Source organism: Carlito syrichta, unplaced genomic scaffold (assembly GCF_000164805.1).
Source record: "Carlito syrichta isolate Samal-C Ts95f unplaced genomic scaffold, Tarsius_syrichta-2.0.1 Scaffold308583, whole genome shotgun sequence".
Classification (NCBI taxonomy): Eukaryota; Metazoa; Chordata; class Mammalia; order Primates; family Tarsiidae; genus Carlito; species Carlito syrichta.
The window spans coordinates 300,270-317,985 of NW_007252679.1; the positions used below are offsets into that span (position 1 = coordinate 300,270).

Genomic DNA, 17,716 nt, shown 5'->3' on the forward strand with positions numbered 1-17,716 from the left:
CATAAGTAAGTTGCAGGCAGGTGAAGTTTGGGTCTCTAGCTGGCCCCCTCTTCCCTGATGGTGGACCAGGAACCCAGTGTGTTGTCACATGCCCCCCTACTCCCTCCCAAAAATGTCAGTTTCTTCTCATTTTTAAATCGACTCTCAATACATAAAATCCTTTCAGTTTTTGAAGACCCCGGCAAGAGAGATCTTGAGTCCCTACTGAGGCCTCTTTTCTTCATGCTTTGCCTATTTGGCCACTTGTTCTCCACTCTAGTCTGGAGAGACAAAAACTGCCAACTGCCATGAAAACTCTATCTTGTAACTGTTGCTAATGCAATCAGACAGAAATCTGATAAAGCCACAGGTGCATTTCACAGTTTTCCTGTGAATCATTAGATTAAAAAACTGAAAAATAAACATTCTCTTTAATATTGACTCTAGTGAAAGTCACAGAAGAAATGTAGAAGGGGCTATTCTAGTTTTGAAAAATCTAGGTTGATTTGAATGCGAATCAGCCTGATTATTGGCATGGCTGGGGAACAGTATTGTAAGTCTATTTTACCCCCGCCTGTCAGTGAATGGGGTTTCTTTTCCAATTATATTAAAGACTTTTTTGAGGAGGAATTCTTAACTGATCATCAATGTGGGCTATAAAAATGCTCAAGAGTTGTTTATTTGTAATTGCTAAGGGCAGAGAAAGAAAACTACATGTATGTTGTCGTGTTCATTTTCCAGCCAGTAGTAACAGACATTAGTTGCTAAACGAATAATTTAACATTTTGCTAACAAAGAAATTTTGCAGTTGTAGTGATTGTGAACTTGTGTAGAACATCAGGAAGTTCTGAGTAAGTGGAAGAGGAACCAGGAATTGAGGAGCCAGGTCTGAGGCTTGGTGCTAACTCACTCTGTCACTTCAGGCAAGACCCTTACTGTGTTGGGCTTTGGTTTTCGCATATGAAAAGTGAAATCAGACTAAGTTTTCTGCTTGTTTAAAGACTTCTGTGATTCCAGTTCTGTAAATATGAAGTGAATAGTGCCATAATTTATCTTGAAGGGAGGAGATTAAATTAATCCATTCTGCTGAATGAACAACCTCGAAACTCCAGTGTGGGGCTTTCCCAGGGTTCACTTTAGCTACATATTTGAGAACTCCCTGTTGCCCTAAGGATTACAACCAAAAATATACTGATTTAATTTATTTCATTCACATGTGCTTTTAGGTAATTTGTATACTTTTTTTTTTTTTTTTTGAGTTGGAGTCTCACTCTGTCGCCCAGACTGGAGTGCAGTGGCCGCTCCCAGTCACCATAGCCTCGACCTGCTGGGCTCCGGCCATCCTTCCTCCTCAGCCTTCCAAGTAGCCGGAATTACAGGTGCGCACTACCACGCCCGGCTGATTTTTGAGTTATTGTAGCGATGAGGTCTCGCTGCCCAGGCGGGTCTCAAACCCGCGGGTTCAGGCAATTCACTCACCTCAGCCACCCAAAAGCGCGGGATTACAGGCTGAGCCACCGAGCCCAGCTTAACATTTGTATACTTAACCCTGAATTGTACCCCACATCTTTAAAATAAAATTTTTTTAAAAAGGAAAAATATACCTCCCCCCCCCACAAAAACACATGTTCTCACTTATAAGTGGAAAGTAAACAATGGGTACACATGGATATTGTGAAATAATATGGATGGAATGGAATAACAGACACTGGAGACTCCAAAAGGTGGGGGGGGGAGGTGAGGGATGAAATACTACCAATTGGGTACAAAGGATTCGAGTGATAAGTACACTAACAATCCAGACAACACCGCTGTGCAATATATCCATGTAACAAAACTGTACTTGCACCCCCAAATCTATAAAAATTTAAAAAAAAAAGCTATGGGTCGATTGGCAATGTAATGATAGCACTGTGGAATTTTAACTGTGAGTACAAATATGCAGTTAAATTTGCAATCAGTGATGAGAATATTCACAAAATTGTAACTCATTAAGTAATGGGTTATTCTTTCTAGGTAAAATAGAAAAGTTTCTATTTTCATAAATATAAATATGAGTCCTTCTCAAATTAAAAGTTACTCCACGAGGGTTGCGCTTCTCAAACTGTAGTGTATGTATGTATCACCTGAGAATCTTGTTAAAATGTAGATTCTGATTCTGTGATTGGGGTAGAACCCAGAGCCTGCAGTTCTAATAAGTTCCAGGTAATGTTGACATTGCTGGTTCAAAGACCACAGTTTGAGTAGAAAGAAAATGAGAACATTAATCAGAAAACTGAAAAATGGCCACCTGACTTGAGATTCGTTCCAGGCCTCCTGGTTGCAAAAATACTGACTATGCAGTAAAAGCTAGTTTGATAATAAATGAATCCTGAGCGAGTTTTTTCTATGAATTATTTTTTCTGTTAATGTAATTGTTCTGTAGAACTGTAAAGATTCAGACATACAAAAAAATTGTTTGCTAGTGTTTAATTGCAAAACTTTTATATGCAAAAATAGTTATATTTAGCTATTGATCCACACCTACTAGACACTGAATCAACTTGCTTCAGTCTGTTTCTTTTGGCCATTTACCAGACTGCTTCAAATCAGGAAGAAACAAAAGCACAACATTTAGAATTCTGGGCATTACTACATCATGTTGTAATAAGTACATAATTATGAAGAGGGATTAATAACTACGTAAATTTATCATTATTGGGTGATTACTCTCTAAAAGATCCTGTAATATTTCAAGCACATTCTAACCTAGCACAAATACAACTGAGAAGTTAGAGAGCAAATGGCCAACTGATTGGGTTGATAATATAGAAATTCTCATTTATGTACCAAAGAAGTCATGTAAAATTGTTCTGTCAATAATGTTATTAGTTAGACTGCCATTCCTACATGAATCATAAAACTTATATTCTTTAATTTTCATGGTTAAGAAGTCATTGAATCCCCTTCCCCAATGACACATATTAAATGCAAATTACTAACCCACTCTTCTTGTGTCCCCACCCCAACCTCCCATTCCTCCCACTGCCAGTAAATAATCAAAAACCTACTTATGGAGCTCCTTCTTTGTGGATCGCACTGTGCTAGGCTCCCATGCTCATCTCCAAGTGGAAATGAAAGAGAAGATTCTGTGTAATCATAAAAAGGCTGAATCACACAAAGCAAGGAGCAGGGCAGAATTACAATGGCAGGAAAGTCCTTAAAATTTCTCAAATGGTGTTTCAGTGTCTATATTTAACTTGTTCTGTGCCTAATCGTTTGGAGCTTAGTGGAGGATTTTCAAGTGGGCCAGGTCATCTGTTGGGATAAAATTCTCTAGTCTGGCCCTAAAGCATATCCACATCTGTTCAAGCAACAAAACCATACCTTATTTTCCACAGGGTCATGGTCTAGGGCATAAACCATTCCCATCTGCTGGCTGAGCAGGGTTCTATAATCTGTTCCATCAAAATGCATGTGTCGAATATCTTGAGAATTGGCAAACAGCAAAAATGGTTCTGGTCCTGTCAACCAAATTTCAAATATGGCTGCATTTAAAACATGCCTTCAAACTCAAGAGGCACTCTGACTCTTCCCTTTCAGTGCACTCTCTTCTTCAATTTCTGCAGTATTTATTTTTTTTAATTTTCCACCATTTTGGTGCAGGTAAAAATAGGCAAGAAAACTTCCTCTTCTGTGAGGTGACATATTACCAGAATTTCATCACCAGATCCTTTTCTAGATATCTGCTTTTAAAATTAAATTACTTATAGAAAGAGTCAGCATTAAATAACCAAACCACAGCTAAATGGTGCAAATCTTAGGGCTGCATATCTCCTTGACTCACATACTGAAACCTATTCGTTCTAAACAAATAATCTTCTCTGGTCTGAACACTTTCTGAAAGGGAGTCATGATTATTTGCGTTAATAACAAGACCCCTGATAATTTTCAGAACTCAGATTATGCTATATTAACCAAGGCCCTGAGAAGTTAACAGTATTGGGGTCCCACTAGGGCAAAATGTAAAGGATCATCATGACGTTATCCCAGATTATAAGCATAATTAACTTTCAGGAGAGATTAAATCAATTTTGTATGAATCAAGAATTTCCACAGCTGTTGAAGGACACCAGAGTTATAATATCAGAAGATACAAAAAGTAGCTGAAACATACAACTTCATTTTAAATTTGACATGAAAATGACAGAACTTGTCAAAGTATTATGATTATTACATTCACTGGAAAGTTGAAAATCAAATAAATCAACAAATATTTATTAAACACTCTTATCTATAAAGTGTTTTAAGGCTATTCTGGGAGTGATTTTCTTATACACTAAAAATACCATACCTGAAATCATGGCAAATCTTTGCTGGATGCTAATTTACTTAGACATACTCTTCAAAAAACATGATTATTAGCTATATTGTCATTATTTACATTATTAATATTTACAATGTGATTTGTTTTCCATTTTCAAAAATACAAAATCATACTTTCTAGCCAGAAGCCAAAAGCAATTCAATTTTCCATACTTCTAAATTAATTTTTTTTGGTCATCTTTCTTCAGGGACATACTTTCAGAAACCACAGCACTAACCTGAGGCTGCACAGCTTTTTTTGTCCAGTTGTAGATCATATCCAGGAAAGCAACTGCATTCCCAGGATACTGGGCTAAGAGGAATGCAAAGCTGACTACAACCACCATTATCAGGTGATGAACAGCCTACAAAAAAAAATTGCTTGGTAGTGAAGCTGTCATCCAAAATATAACAATTTTTCAACAACGTATTGGTGTGAGCCAACTGATTGCTGATTTTTAAAAACCATTTCCATGATTATTCATACTACTGCAATCAAGATTATTTTTCAGAGATTAAAATCAAACTGTCACAATACTCTTCTCCTTCCCTATAACCCAATCTCTTGGATGTTAAACCTTCACGTTCCAGAGACCTTGTCCTCTTGTTCTACCAATGAGTTTAAGAACAAGTGCACTGCCAGTGGGCTGGAATAAAAAATACATCTGATGAATTTGGCAGCTAGGCTACCTAATATTGGGAGCCAGTCTTGGAGGCCCGCCTGATTGACAAAGTCCAGGTGTGGTGAGGACCCCTGGCCGCAAAGCGAGTCCGGGCAACTGAGGCCCTTCTATCTTCCATCCTTGCTGTTGGTACAGCTGAAGAAATTCTGTGCAGTCGTGGAAGAAGAAAATGGCATGTTTATGCGAAGTACTCACAACTAACCTGAGAATGTCATGGTTCATTTTTTCATTTTCCCACTATGCCGCTTGGCCTTTTCTAACATCGGCAAGGGTTAAACGCTGAAGCACATCAAGAATGTTTTCTTTCACTTGGTTATAAGTTACTAGATATTACTTAAGTAATAAATGATATAAGTATATTCACTCCTTATTTGATTTAGGATTATGCAGTTTAGGGTTTAGACATAAGGTTCTTTAGAAGCACAAGTTTATAGTAAGTTTATTATGAGCTCATTATAAGTTCTAACACTTACCTAGGAGTTATGTAGGTGATTTATAACACTGTTTTCACTAACTTAGGATAAAGATTATCTTTAAGGTTTTTACTTTATTCAATAGTTAAAACTCTAAGTTAACATTTATAAAGTGAGTTTTCACTGAACTCATAATATACTAATCAGACACTTTTATGACAACTTAGCTAAAGACAGAAAACAACCTTGGGGGCCTGGGAAACATTACTAAAAGCTTCTTTTGAGTTTTCTTTAGAAACAAGCACTGCAGGATAAGAGAAAAGTAACGAAGACACCTGGACAACAAAGGCGATTACAGAACTCTGAAGGACATAAAGCCCCAAAAGGAAGACTACTGCTAAACTTTCTGGAGATAGTTCAAGGACTGTAATTCGGGACTTTGGACTAAAACTATCATCTTTGGCCTTATGAATAAGACTCATTGTCTGAATGTTTACAGGGTTCTTGGCTTGTTTACTGCTAAGACCACTAGATGGTGGTAACTTGTAGAGCATATGTACGTGAAGGAATTTTCTTTGTCTCGCCCCTTTACGAATGGTATAAAAGCTCTGTGTTAACTAACATTAAATTGTCATCTGTTCAAGAAGCAGGTGTCCGAGTATAATGTTTTCGTCTTTCGCCTATCCGTCTCTCCTTCAGGAGATCTCACGACCCTTGCGGGGCGGGACCCCGCAACCTAACTCTTCCTAGTGAGTAATTTCTCTCTCTCTCTCTCTCTCTCTCTCTCTCTCTCTCTCTCTCTCTCTCTCTCTCTCGTGTTTTTGGCCTCTTGATTTCTTTTGCTCTCTTTATTAAAAAATTAAAAAACCACACATAATTCTTCTGCTACATTTCAGTTACATCTAGTCGTCTATATGTTTAAATCTCTATGAAGGTAGAAGCAGAGAGGTATTTATTAGGTACAAGGAACAGACAAAGCACTCCACCTCTGCCATCTCATTTAACCAGGAAACAAGTATCAGTACTTCTTTAGGTGGGGGAACAGAGACTAGGAGAGGACAAGTAACTAGGCCAAAATAAAAACTGCTTGTAACTGTCTAACCCCAAAGTACTTGGTCTATAATCTCTATGCTATGCTGTCTAAAAACAAAAACAAACCACCCTCCCAATTCCATTTAAATCCATATGTTAATCTGTTGCCTCAATACCTTTCCATGTATAATATTAGAAAATCTAATCTCTTTTGGCAACAAGATAAATGTTTAGGTGTCAAGGAGAAAATGCTGTTTTCAAACAAAGAGAAGGTAAATAAACTCACCACTACATGTTTTTCCATCCATCTCAAGCACCGAGGCTTCAGGACAGAAGCATATGGGACCGTCTGATGTCAGAACACAGCCATGGCTGCATTCAGATACATTGCTTGGGCAGGAAACAAACTCTAATTAATGAAGAAGAAGGTCAAGATTCGTGTTAAATCAGGCTTGTACAAATGTATTACAACCAATTTCAAATTAAAAAATGGTATCCTGAAAAGAATAGGTTAAATGAAAACCAAACATTTATAAAATGCTGTGATACTAGTGATATAAAAACAAAGGAAAAAAATCAAATCTAAAAAAATTAAAGATCTCTGATTCTGGAAAATAACTTTAGCTCCCTCTGAGTTTCTTTTATTTCAAATAAGATTTTAAAAGTTATTAGTCATCAAAATTCTAAAATATTTCAAATGGAACTTGACCAGTAATTCTCAGGTTCATCTGGAAAACATATTACATGTAAAATAAAAATGAAGGATTTTTCTGAGTATGGTTAGGTTTAGGAAGAGAAATGAGAGAATCTTAACAAATATCAAAATGTATGATAAAGGTACAATCATTAAAACAGTGGGGAATGGGTCCAGGAACACACAGAGGATAACAGGAGAGAAAGCTCATTTTAGAAGACTCAAGTATACATAAGCATGTACTGTGTAAGGTGTTATTTTAAATCAGTGAGCATGGAAAGATTTCCAATAATGGTCTACTGAGTAGATAACTGAGTAATGATTTAAAGGAAAAGTTAAAATTCCTGCCGTATACCATATACCAAAATAAATTCCAAGTAAATCAACAATTAAAGATAAAATATGTACCATGAAAGTTCTAGTAACTTTGAGCATCAAGTAAGAGTCTATGTGTCCTGCTTGGCACATAGTGGGCCTTATAGCACATTACCATCAAGTACTTTAGTATATTTGCCAGCAGGCAAACCATGTAGTATTAGGGAAAGGGCAAGTCTAATCGACAGGCAAAAGACAGTGAATAATTTCCAAGAAATTAATGATCATCCATCCATTATGATGTATCCAATTTCATCAGACTGACATTTTTCTGTATCATCTTTGAGGCAGGCTAGATAATATACATGATTTTAAACATTCATTTGTACTTATACATGAGACTAGATTCAATAAGAAGTCTATCAGAAGACATCTGAATATGTAATCCTAAACGTGAACTGGGAGTATTCATATAAATTAATCATGTATTTCTTTTGTATAAATATATTCCTAGCTTTGATACTCCTAAAGGCCTATAAACAATGACTAATTCAGTAGCAAATTGTGTCCTCTAAATACAATTTTTAATTAAAAGGAAGCAGTGTTACTTGAGGAAGTTTTGGTTTTGAATATAGAGGATAAAATGTATAAGACGAGCCCAGAAAATATGTCCTATCAAATAACAACGAAGTAATAAAAGACTACTAGGATAAGGAACCCATTAGAAGAGACTCCACTGGCTAGAGGAGATGATTTGCTTATCAGTGAGGATGACAATTATGATGAATTGAAAAATATTAAAAATGTTTAAAGTCCTTGAGTTTATAATACTTAAAAAAAAAAAAAAGTTTATTGGCCACCCTTGAAAGGTGTCAAGGAACCAGCCCAGTATTCTATAAATAAGTAAAGAGGAAAAAAATCCAGCATTTTTCTTGCCTTTATTGTAAGAATTGTATCTCGAGATAACTAGTTAATGAAAGTTCTCTTTATAGAGGCATTCCAATTAATAATTAAAAAGAAATAATAGAACTGAGATGTCACCATTTGAAATTCTTGATGAAATAATGGGTCTAGGAAAGGATTTCTAATGGCTGCTGCTACCAGTGGTTGAAAGAGTATTGTGGAGCTTTGTGATGGATGAATAAACACACTGACCAATCTCAGCATGGCAGAGAGGAACAACCAGATGTTATTTGCATGGAAGTACAAACACATCTATGAAGAATTCTTGTCCAAAATGTAAAAGCCGAATCGATAAAAGCCTATAGATCTAACTACAAGTTTGCAAAAAAGACAGGATCATCACAGATGTGTGATTACAAAATCTAGAAAGAGAAAGTCTGCATGAAGAAAAAATTAGTTTCTTCAACAAATATTTGCAAGGAAAAAGGAAAAGAGGATCTATAGAATAAAAGTGAGGTATATCAAGCTAGTAAGACTCATGCAGCTTGTTTGGATACTTATTCAAACAAATCAACTCTTAAAAAACATTTTAGGATAATAGAAGAAATTTGAAAACTTATGAGATATTTGATATCATTAAGGGACTATTGTCAATTTTTTAACATTTAAAACTGGTATTGTGATTATAGCTAAAAACTGATTGGATATTAAATGATAGTAAGGAGTTACAGTTAATTTTTTAAGATATAATAACGTATCAAGACTATGTTTTTACATGCTTATTATTTAAAGATATACAATGATATATAAGATAATACAGATAAACAGAAAAAGTACATATATATTTAAAAATATAGAGACATACATATAGATAATACACATATTTATTTCCCAACCCTGGGGGTTTTGATTTAATAGATCTGGAACACAGTCTGGTCATCCATGTTTTAAAAAGCAAAACAAAATAAAACTCCAAGGTAACTCTGGTGTACACTGCTGACTGGAAACCATCAACCAACATCATAGCCACTTCAGAAACTTTACTGAAAACGAAGACAAATAGTGCAATAAATATGTGTTGCCGTGACTTACGATGACATCGTTTCCCATCAGGAAGCAGAACAAATCCTACAGGGCATGTGCAATAATAGGATCCAGGGGTATTTTCACACCCAAGGGTACAGCCATGATTCCACAATGCACATTCATTGATATCTGCACAATGGCAACAGCAAAACACATTCAGTTGTCTATTTTTGAAAATAAATCGTGCTATCACTAATAAGTTGGCACAAATTGGCCATGGAAAAACTTTTTCTGACTCCAGCAAAGAGTGAAAGTCAGTCTAACGATCATGAAAGCCATTTCTGTTCTGTCACAGCTTATACTTTCAAATACAGGTTTTCATACTAAAATTATCCTTGAAAAAATATAGCATGCCATTTAAGTTTGTCACCCTTCAAGACTGACCAGAGCCCTTCCCCTAAATGAGGGAACATTCATTAGCAGCTTAATTCTGGTCGCAGCCCCAGTCTTCTAACTCACCGCCTCTCCACCATGGCTTCTGTGCACTGGTCCCATGTAAGCAGGGGACTCTAAGGGGCAGAAGCTTGATTCGCCTGAAGTCTCACCCTGACTGATTCCACTGGATGTGTCCTGCAGCCATGGGATTCCTTTCATCACTAAATCGCTGCTCCTTCCACGAGAAAGGATACTAGTTTTCCAGGGTTCATTATACTGGGCCCAGTGTCTCAAAACAGGAGGTGCCCTAGATAACCAGCCTGATCCAATTCTCCTTGTCTACTAGATTTACATGGGATGAGATGTAAGAGTCACATACTCTTTGAGTATCTCATGACAGATATGGGACCACTAAAAACTTGCATATACTGTACTGAGATTTTGCACCCAGATGCATAGAGGTCCATGGAATCCACACAGAGAATCTTTGCCTCATACCAATCCCTGAGCCACCTCTCAAAGTGTTTGGTCTAGAAACACAAGATATAAAGAAGACCTGAAAGTATTATAAAGGATGTGTTTGTTTGTTTGAGTTGGGGGTCTCGTTCTTTGCTCAGGCTGGAGTGCAGTGGTTCAGTCAGCTCACAACAGACTTCCTGGGCTCAGGGATCCTTCTGCCTCAGCCTCCTGAGTAGCTGAGACTACAGGATTGTGCGTGCCTGACTAATTTTTTTATTTTATATTTGTAGAGACGAGGTCTTACTGTGTTGCCCAGGTTGGTCTTGAACTCCTGGACTCTTGCCTTGGCCTCCCAAAGTGCTGGATTTACAGGCATGGGCCACTGTGCCTGGCTACAAAGTCTTTTTTTTTTTTTTTTAAGTACTATGGTTGGTGGTGGAATGGTGAGGGAGGAGGTGGACTTTAACTTGGTTTCCCAATGAGGTGCTGAGTGACCGCAGAAGACTGGCCAGGGGCCCAGCTGGGCTTTCCGAGCTTCCAGCCACTGCTCTTTTTACCTTCGCAGAACCTCCGGTCCGGGCTGAGAGTGTAGCCCTCCCTGCACGCACACAGATGGGCCGTGGGCTCCTGCCCACACACGCGATTGCTGCAGTTTCCTTTCCTCCACTTGCATAGATTCTGCTCTAAAAGAGAAGATGATTTAGAAGATGGAGTCAGATGAGTTTTGGTAGAGGACGAGGCTTGCTCCCTTCCCGATTCTAGGAAGCCTTATTTCCCTGCGACATCAATACAGGTGTCCCTCAGTGGTGGCGTGGCCATAGCCCAGATTCCCCAGTATCTGAAGCCCACTTGCTTCTCTAATCGTCTTACATCTACAATGGCTCTCATTATGAGCGTCCTCATTAACTGGAGATGTCATGCTTTAGGTTGGGAACACTAAACCCAACTTATTTGCTTTTTCATGCTGATTCATCAGGGGAAAAGCACATAATTTCTGAAAAAGAAGCATCTCTGGAATATTACACAGTCATAAAAAAGAACAAAATCATGAATTTTGCAACAACCTGGATGGAATTGGAGTTTATAGTACTGAGTGATCTCTCACAGAAACAAAGATCTGAGTATCACATGTTCTCACTCATAAGTGGACCTTGAAGAACTATTGTAATACTACAAGAAAAGGATTGACAGTGATGGGAAACTATGGGGGGGCAAGGAGAGGAAGGGAGGTGGGATTAATGGTAGTTGATATCTGTCTGGGGACGGGGAGGGGCAGGGGCACACCTCATCAACAAGGGTAACTGCACAATGCATATTTGTATACCTAACCCTTAACTGTACCCCACAATTTTAAAATAAAAAATATATTTAAAAACAGAAAGAGGCCGGGCTTGGTGGCTCAGCCTGTAATCCCAGCACTTTGGGAGGCTGAGGTGAGTGGATTGCCTGAGCCCGCGGGTTCGAGACCCGCCTGGGCAACTTGACAAGACCTCATCTCTACAACAAATCAAAAAATTAGCCGGGCGTGGTAATGCACGCCTGTAGTTCCAGCTACTTGGAAGGTTGAGGCGGAAGGATTGCCGGAGCCCAGCAGGTCGAGGCTGCGGTGGCCAGGAGCGGCCACTGCACTCCGGTCTGGGTGACAGAGTGAGACTCCAACTCAAAAAAAAAAAAAAAAAAAAAAGAAAGAAGCTTCAAAAATAAGAACACCTTTTATTGGGTATATTAGTTAATGTATTTATTTCTTTTTATTTTATTTGAGTTATGGGGTGCAAGTGAGGATTTACTGCATAAGTAAGGTGCATGCAGGTGAAGTTTGGGCTTCAAGCTGGCCCTTGCTCCCCAGATAGTGGACTAGGTACCCAGTATGTTGTCACATCCCCCCACCTTTCTCTTTCCTTCCCTCCCCTAGCAGAATCCAGCATCTGTGTGTCCCTATTAAGTGTATTTATAGTCCAGGTCTAGTGTATTTAGACTAGACTGTATATAGTATATATCTGTATATGTCTGTATATAGTCTGTATATAGACTGGGCTGTATAGAGTATATATCTGTACACATCTATATATATCTGTATATAGTCTGTATATAGACTGAACTGTATATAGTCCAGATATAGTGTTTTTACAGTCCAGATCTGTACACTACTTAGTTGTTCTTAATACCATTATTTTAAAACATCGTTTAAACTTAATATATAATTATCATATGTCTTTCCTCAAATTTCTGAGTCTATTGCTGCCAGCATCTCATATGTTTCAAATATTTCAAGGTAAATAGTAAAATATATTGAGTGAGATGGGTGCTTGGGTTGAATTAGCAAACCATACCAAACAACAAATGGTCAATTTGATGCCTTTGATTTTCAGAGCTAAAGTCAATGTCTTAACTACTAACACCTACAGTCAGCCCTCCATGTCCATAGGTTCTTTGTCCATAGATTCAAGCAACCCAGGATCAAAAATATTTGGGAAAAAAAAAAAATTCCACAAAGCAAAGTTCCAAAAAACAAAACTTGAATCGGTTGCATGCCAAGTGCTATGCTGAATCCATGAGAATGAAGTCGTGTGTAGGTATTGTATTAGGTATTCCAAGTAATCCAGAGATAGGTTAAAATATAGAGGATAATGTGCATAGGTTATGTGCAGATACTACACCATTTTATACAAGGGACTTGAGCATCTGTGGATTTGGGTATCCTAGGAATATCAATCCCCCATGGATACTGAGAGACTGCATATCCCTTTTCAAAAAGTTAACATGGCCGGGCTCGGTGGCTCAGCCTGTAATCCCGCGCCTTTGGGAGGCTGAGGTGAGTGGATTGCCCAAGCCCGCGGGTTCGAGACCCGCCTGGGCAGCGAGACCTCATCTTTACAATAAATCAAAAAATCAGCTGGGCGTGGTAGCTCATGCCTGTAATTCCGGCTCCTTGGAAGGCTGAGGCGGAAAGATCGCCGGAGCCCAGCAGGTCGAGGCTGCGATGGCCAGGAGCGGCCACTGTACTCCAGTCTGGACGACAGAGTGAGACTCCAACTCAAAAAACAAAACAAAACAAACAAACAAAAAGTTAACATGATGTTTGTGTCTTTTGCTCCTTCTTATTTGGGACCAATTTTAACAACAGGATCTTTGTAAAATACTATAGGAAATACAGAGGTAAGCTTGGGTTCAGGGCAGATGCCCAGAAAGCAGGTATACCAGAGATCAGGCAAGAAGTGAAGACCAAGGAATAAGATTGAGGTCATGGTTCCTGAAGTCACGTCATGGCTAAGATCAGCTAGAGACTACGTATCACGAAAAGAGCCAAGGACCAGAGAGAAAGACTGCTGAGAACACCAGCATTGCCGTGAAGGACATAGGAAACAAGCCAACAGGGGCCTGAGCAGAGCAGTCAGAGGGCCTGAGACTGGCTTCAAGTAGGCTTGTTTCTCTGATCTCCGTTTATCTACTTATAAAGAAGTCTTCACTGTCTGACTTTACCCATTCTCTTCTATTCCAAGACTCAAAAGAGACAATGTCAAGAAATTAAGTTATCTAATTGGCTTTTATTTGAGATTCATGCATCAGGCAGTATCTCATCTATTTTTAGAACCGTTTTATAATACCAGGGGGACCCCCAAAAAACTCAGAATTTATTTATTAAAAAATGTATATTTATTCTTACATGTTTAAACTTCAGTCACCTTCAAAGTACTCTCTTTTTGATGCAATACACCTCTAGAGACGCTGCTTAAAACAGTTTTTGAACTTGTCCATTTTGATGCCTTTTCCTGCTTCTGTTTTTTGTTTCATCTCTTCCACTTATAAATATCCTTTATAAAAATCTTTCCAAACTCGGCATGCTAAATGATAACTAGATTAAGAATTAGAAAAACTGAGTTCTGTCTTGGTTCTCTACCACCACGATTACGTATATGTATCTTCTTTCCATTAATTGATAAGCTTCTGAGGATAAAGCATGTAACTTATTCACATTTATAGACCCAATAACACCTAGCATATTGTCCTTTGTGACATCGATGCACAGAAAACAATTGGAATACATGCACAAAAAAAACTTGCAATCATATCACCTGTAACCTAATTCTTATTAGTTTTTTTCCTTGAAGTTCCAGTCAACCTTAGAGCTAGAACTCCAGCGGATCATTACACTAGCCTGTGGTTCTTTCCACTATAGCATGTTGCTGATGGTTTTAATGATACTTATGAACAATATGCATTACTCTTCAATTATGGACATAGGCAGGAAGGTAATCACTATTCTCCTCTGCTGATGATGGTTGTGCTGATGATGTGACCTGAATTCAGACACTAAACACTTTAAAAGGTCAATTCAGGAAGTAGCAAAACAGAGAGGATTGAGGGTTATATTTTGTTTAATCTCCTTAATCTTCTGCTGTTCTTTAGCTTCAAAATAGGCCAAAGCTAGCACTGAGAATGCTGCTGCTGACCTCAGATAACAATCCTTCTCAGAGCCGAGCAGTGGGGCTTAATGACCTTCAAGATCAATTAAAGCTCCTAATCGGGGAGTTTCATGTCCACCCCCAACTGCGCCTTCAAGAACTGCCTGTCTAACATGCAGACTCTCCTGAGCCTTGCCATAGCCAAGTGAGTCTGCAGATTTGACCCTGGCCCAGTTTGGAAGCAATGTACACGGCCCTCCCTATCCTGCGTTTTTCCACTCATCTCATCTTTTTCTTCCTCAAATTCTATGTTAAGACCCACCTCATCATCAAAGCCTTTCTAGTCACTTCATTTAAACTCATTCACTTTAATTCTTCTGGTAACTAAATATTTGGCATCCTCAATATTTAGCACATAACAATAACAAATTAGAATAACCCCTTATGAAGCATTTACATTGTCACATTTAATTTCCATAATAAGCCCTTGAGCTATGCAGAATGAGTATTATTTTTCATTTTACAGATTAGAAAATAGTGTTCTGTCAAAGATCAGTTAGGAAATAAGGGATAGAACTGGGACTCTACCCCAAGGCTTCTGATTGTAGTCCCCTTCTCTTTAGCAGGTATGTATAACTATCTGTATGTTTATATTTATGTGTGGGTATGTATGTATAATATATAATATTATAATTTATATTATATTATTTTATTTTTATATAACACATTGTGTATATATTATATATTACTATATTAACATGTTAATATGATGTATATTAATGTATTGCTATACTATAATTATAATGTATACTATACATCATAATGTATATTATAATGTATTCTAATTATATACTAATATACACTATAATATACATAATACACTATACATAATATATGATACATTAACATATTAATACAACACATTGGTGCACATATACATGCATGTATGTATAATGGATAATATATATCTGTGTGTTTTTATATATGCCTATATAAAATGTAATAGTGAGTTTTATAAAATTTCTATAAAAACCCACAGTTATATTTTTGTTTCATTTGTCCATTGTCTTTATCACTAGTGAGTTCCCAGTAAATGACTACTTCAACTTCCTCAATAAACTGCTTAGATAGTGTAGTATAAAAGCATATTCTTGTCAATTAGTAGCTGCACAAAGAAACAAATATAAGAATGACTTTTGGGATTTCTCATTACAGTAAAAGGAAAAAAAATCACAAAGCCAGAATTCACCTACTTGGTATCTTTATCTTTGACCCTTTGTGAGTCAAGAAGAGAACAAACTCACAGACTCCAAGCAGTTAAAAAAAAAAAGCTTTTTACTCTTAGAAGAGCCCCTGAGACCCACTCAGTCTTTTAAAATTGTATCCCCATTTCTGACAGTTTGGCCAGCCTATAGCATGAAGATGAAAAATACAAGGTGTGAAATATGTGCAACTAGTACATAGTCATAATTTAAAATAAATTTTAAAAATACCAGGTGCATATGTCTCCATTCCCACATCACCACCTGCACCCCACCTGCATTCCCTGATGGCAGAAGTAGCTACATGATTCCAGTGTTCCTTCTTCAGAACAGAGGTTGAGTGCAGACATAGTCTCAATCTCACATTTCATACTGTGAGTGTCAATGACTGGGGAACAGCAGGTCATCTTTCCTCTACAGACCAGAAACCTCAGATCAGAGCTCCTCCTGGAGCAAGATGGTACTTTTTTCTTTCTTTCTTTCTTTCTTTTTCTTCAGTCGGGGGTCTGTTTCACTCTTTGTCCCAGCCTGGAGTGCAGTGGCACCATCACAGTTCACTGCAGCCTCCACCCCCTGGGCTCAGCTGATACTTCCACCTCAGCTTCTCGAGTAGTTGGTTCCACAGGAGCACGCCACCATATCCGGCTAATTTTTAAAAATTTTTTGTGGAGATGAGGTCTTACTATGTTGTCTGGGCTGGTTTCAAACTTCTGGACTCAAGCAATCCTCTTGCCTTGGCCTCCCAAAGTGCTGGGATTACAGGCATGAGCCACTGTGCCTGGCCAAGATGGTACAATTTGAGTATCAAAATGATAATAACTGCAGTGAATAAATGTCAACTATTTTCTAAAATCCATGAGTTTATACAGACACTTAAAGAAAAAATTACCTTTAAAAGATACTGGGACACTACCCCTTTATTCTGAAAGCAAGTGAATTAAGGGATAGGATCAAGCATTGAATTTACCTTTCCTATAAAAGCTCTAGTCCAATATCCAAAGTCCTCAAAGATAAACAATTTCAACCAAGAAAAAAAAAATCTCTTCTTTGAGGTGATATATCTGATTTGAAAAGGTTCTTTACACAGAGGTTGCCAAAAAAATGCATACACACTTTAAGGAATGAAAAAACTGTATATTATACCATTGTAATATTAAAATTGTGTAATCTATAGATAACAAAAGATGACTATAAGTCACGTTTAACTTCTCCAATTACAAAAAAGTACTCGAAGTGGTTGCCATCAGCATCCAGACACTTCTGATAACAGCAATGCATAGATAACATCGCTTAAAATATGTATACATTTTTTGGCACCCTGGTTTAAGAATTCCAGCTAATAAATGTGTAAGCAGTGATACAATTAGAATATCACCACTTCGAACCTCTAACTAAAAAATGGCTCTAGGTGATACTAATTGATATTCTAAATTCTAAAACCATTATGCAAAAGGTTGATGGGAAACTTCACAGTGGTTGGCTGGTGACTCCTGAACTGCTGATTAGTCTTGAACATCAGAAAAAGAATGAAAACCAGCCCCTGTGTGCCTCCTACTGTGGTGCAATAGGAACCACCCGCAGTGCTACTCATAAAACATTCTTGCAAAAAGCTAACTTTGAGCAGGCTTCTAAGCCTAAACTATCAGTTTGTAGGAAATACTGAGGGTAGAGAAACGTGTTAAATAACACCATGGGGTTAGAATCTACAGAATACAGAAAGTGGAAAATTCTACAGAATACTCTTGTTTCCTGAACAAACAAAGGGCAA

At 37.7% G+C, this 17,716-nt stretch overlaps 1 protein-coding gene across 1 annotated transcript in view; it reads right to left on the reverse strand.

Annotated features, from left to right (window-relative positions):
• Nucleotides 1–17,716, reverse strand: part of EGF (epidermal growth factor) — a 109,365-nt gene that overhangs the window by 51,320 nt on the left and 40,329 nt on the right. Inside the window, 5 exon segments of the mRNA XM_008065511.1 lie at nucleotides 3,346–3,482; nucleotides 4,563–4,688; nucleotides 6,738–6,860; nucleotides 9,456–9,578; nucleotides 10,841–10,966. Coding sequence (XP_008063702.1) covers nucleotides 3,346–3,482; nucleotides 4,563–4,688; nucleotides 6,738–6,860; nucleotides 9,456–9,578; nucleotides 10,841–10,966 — 635 coding nt within the window.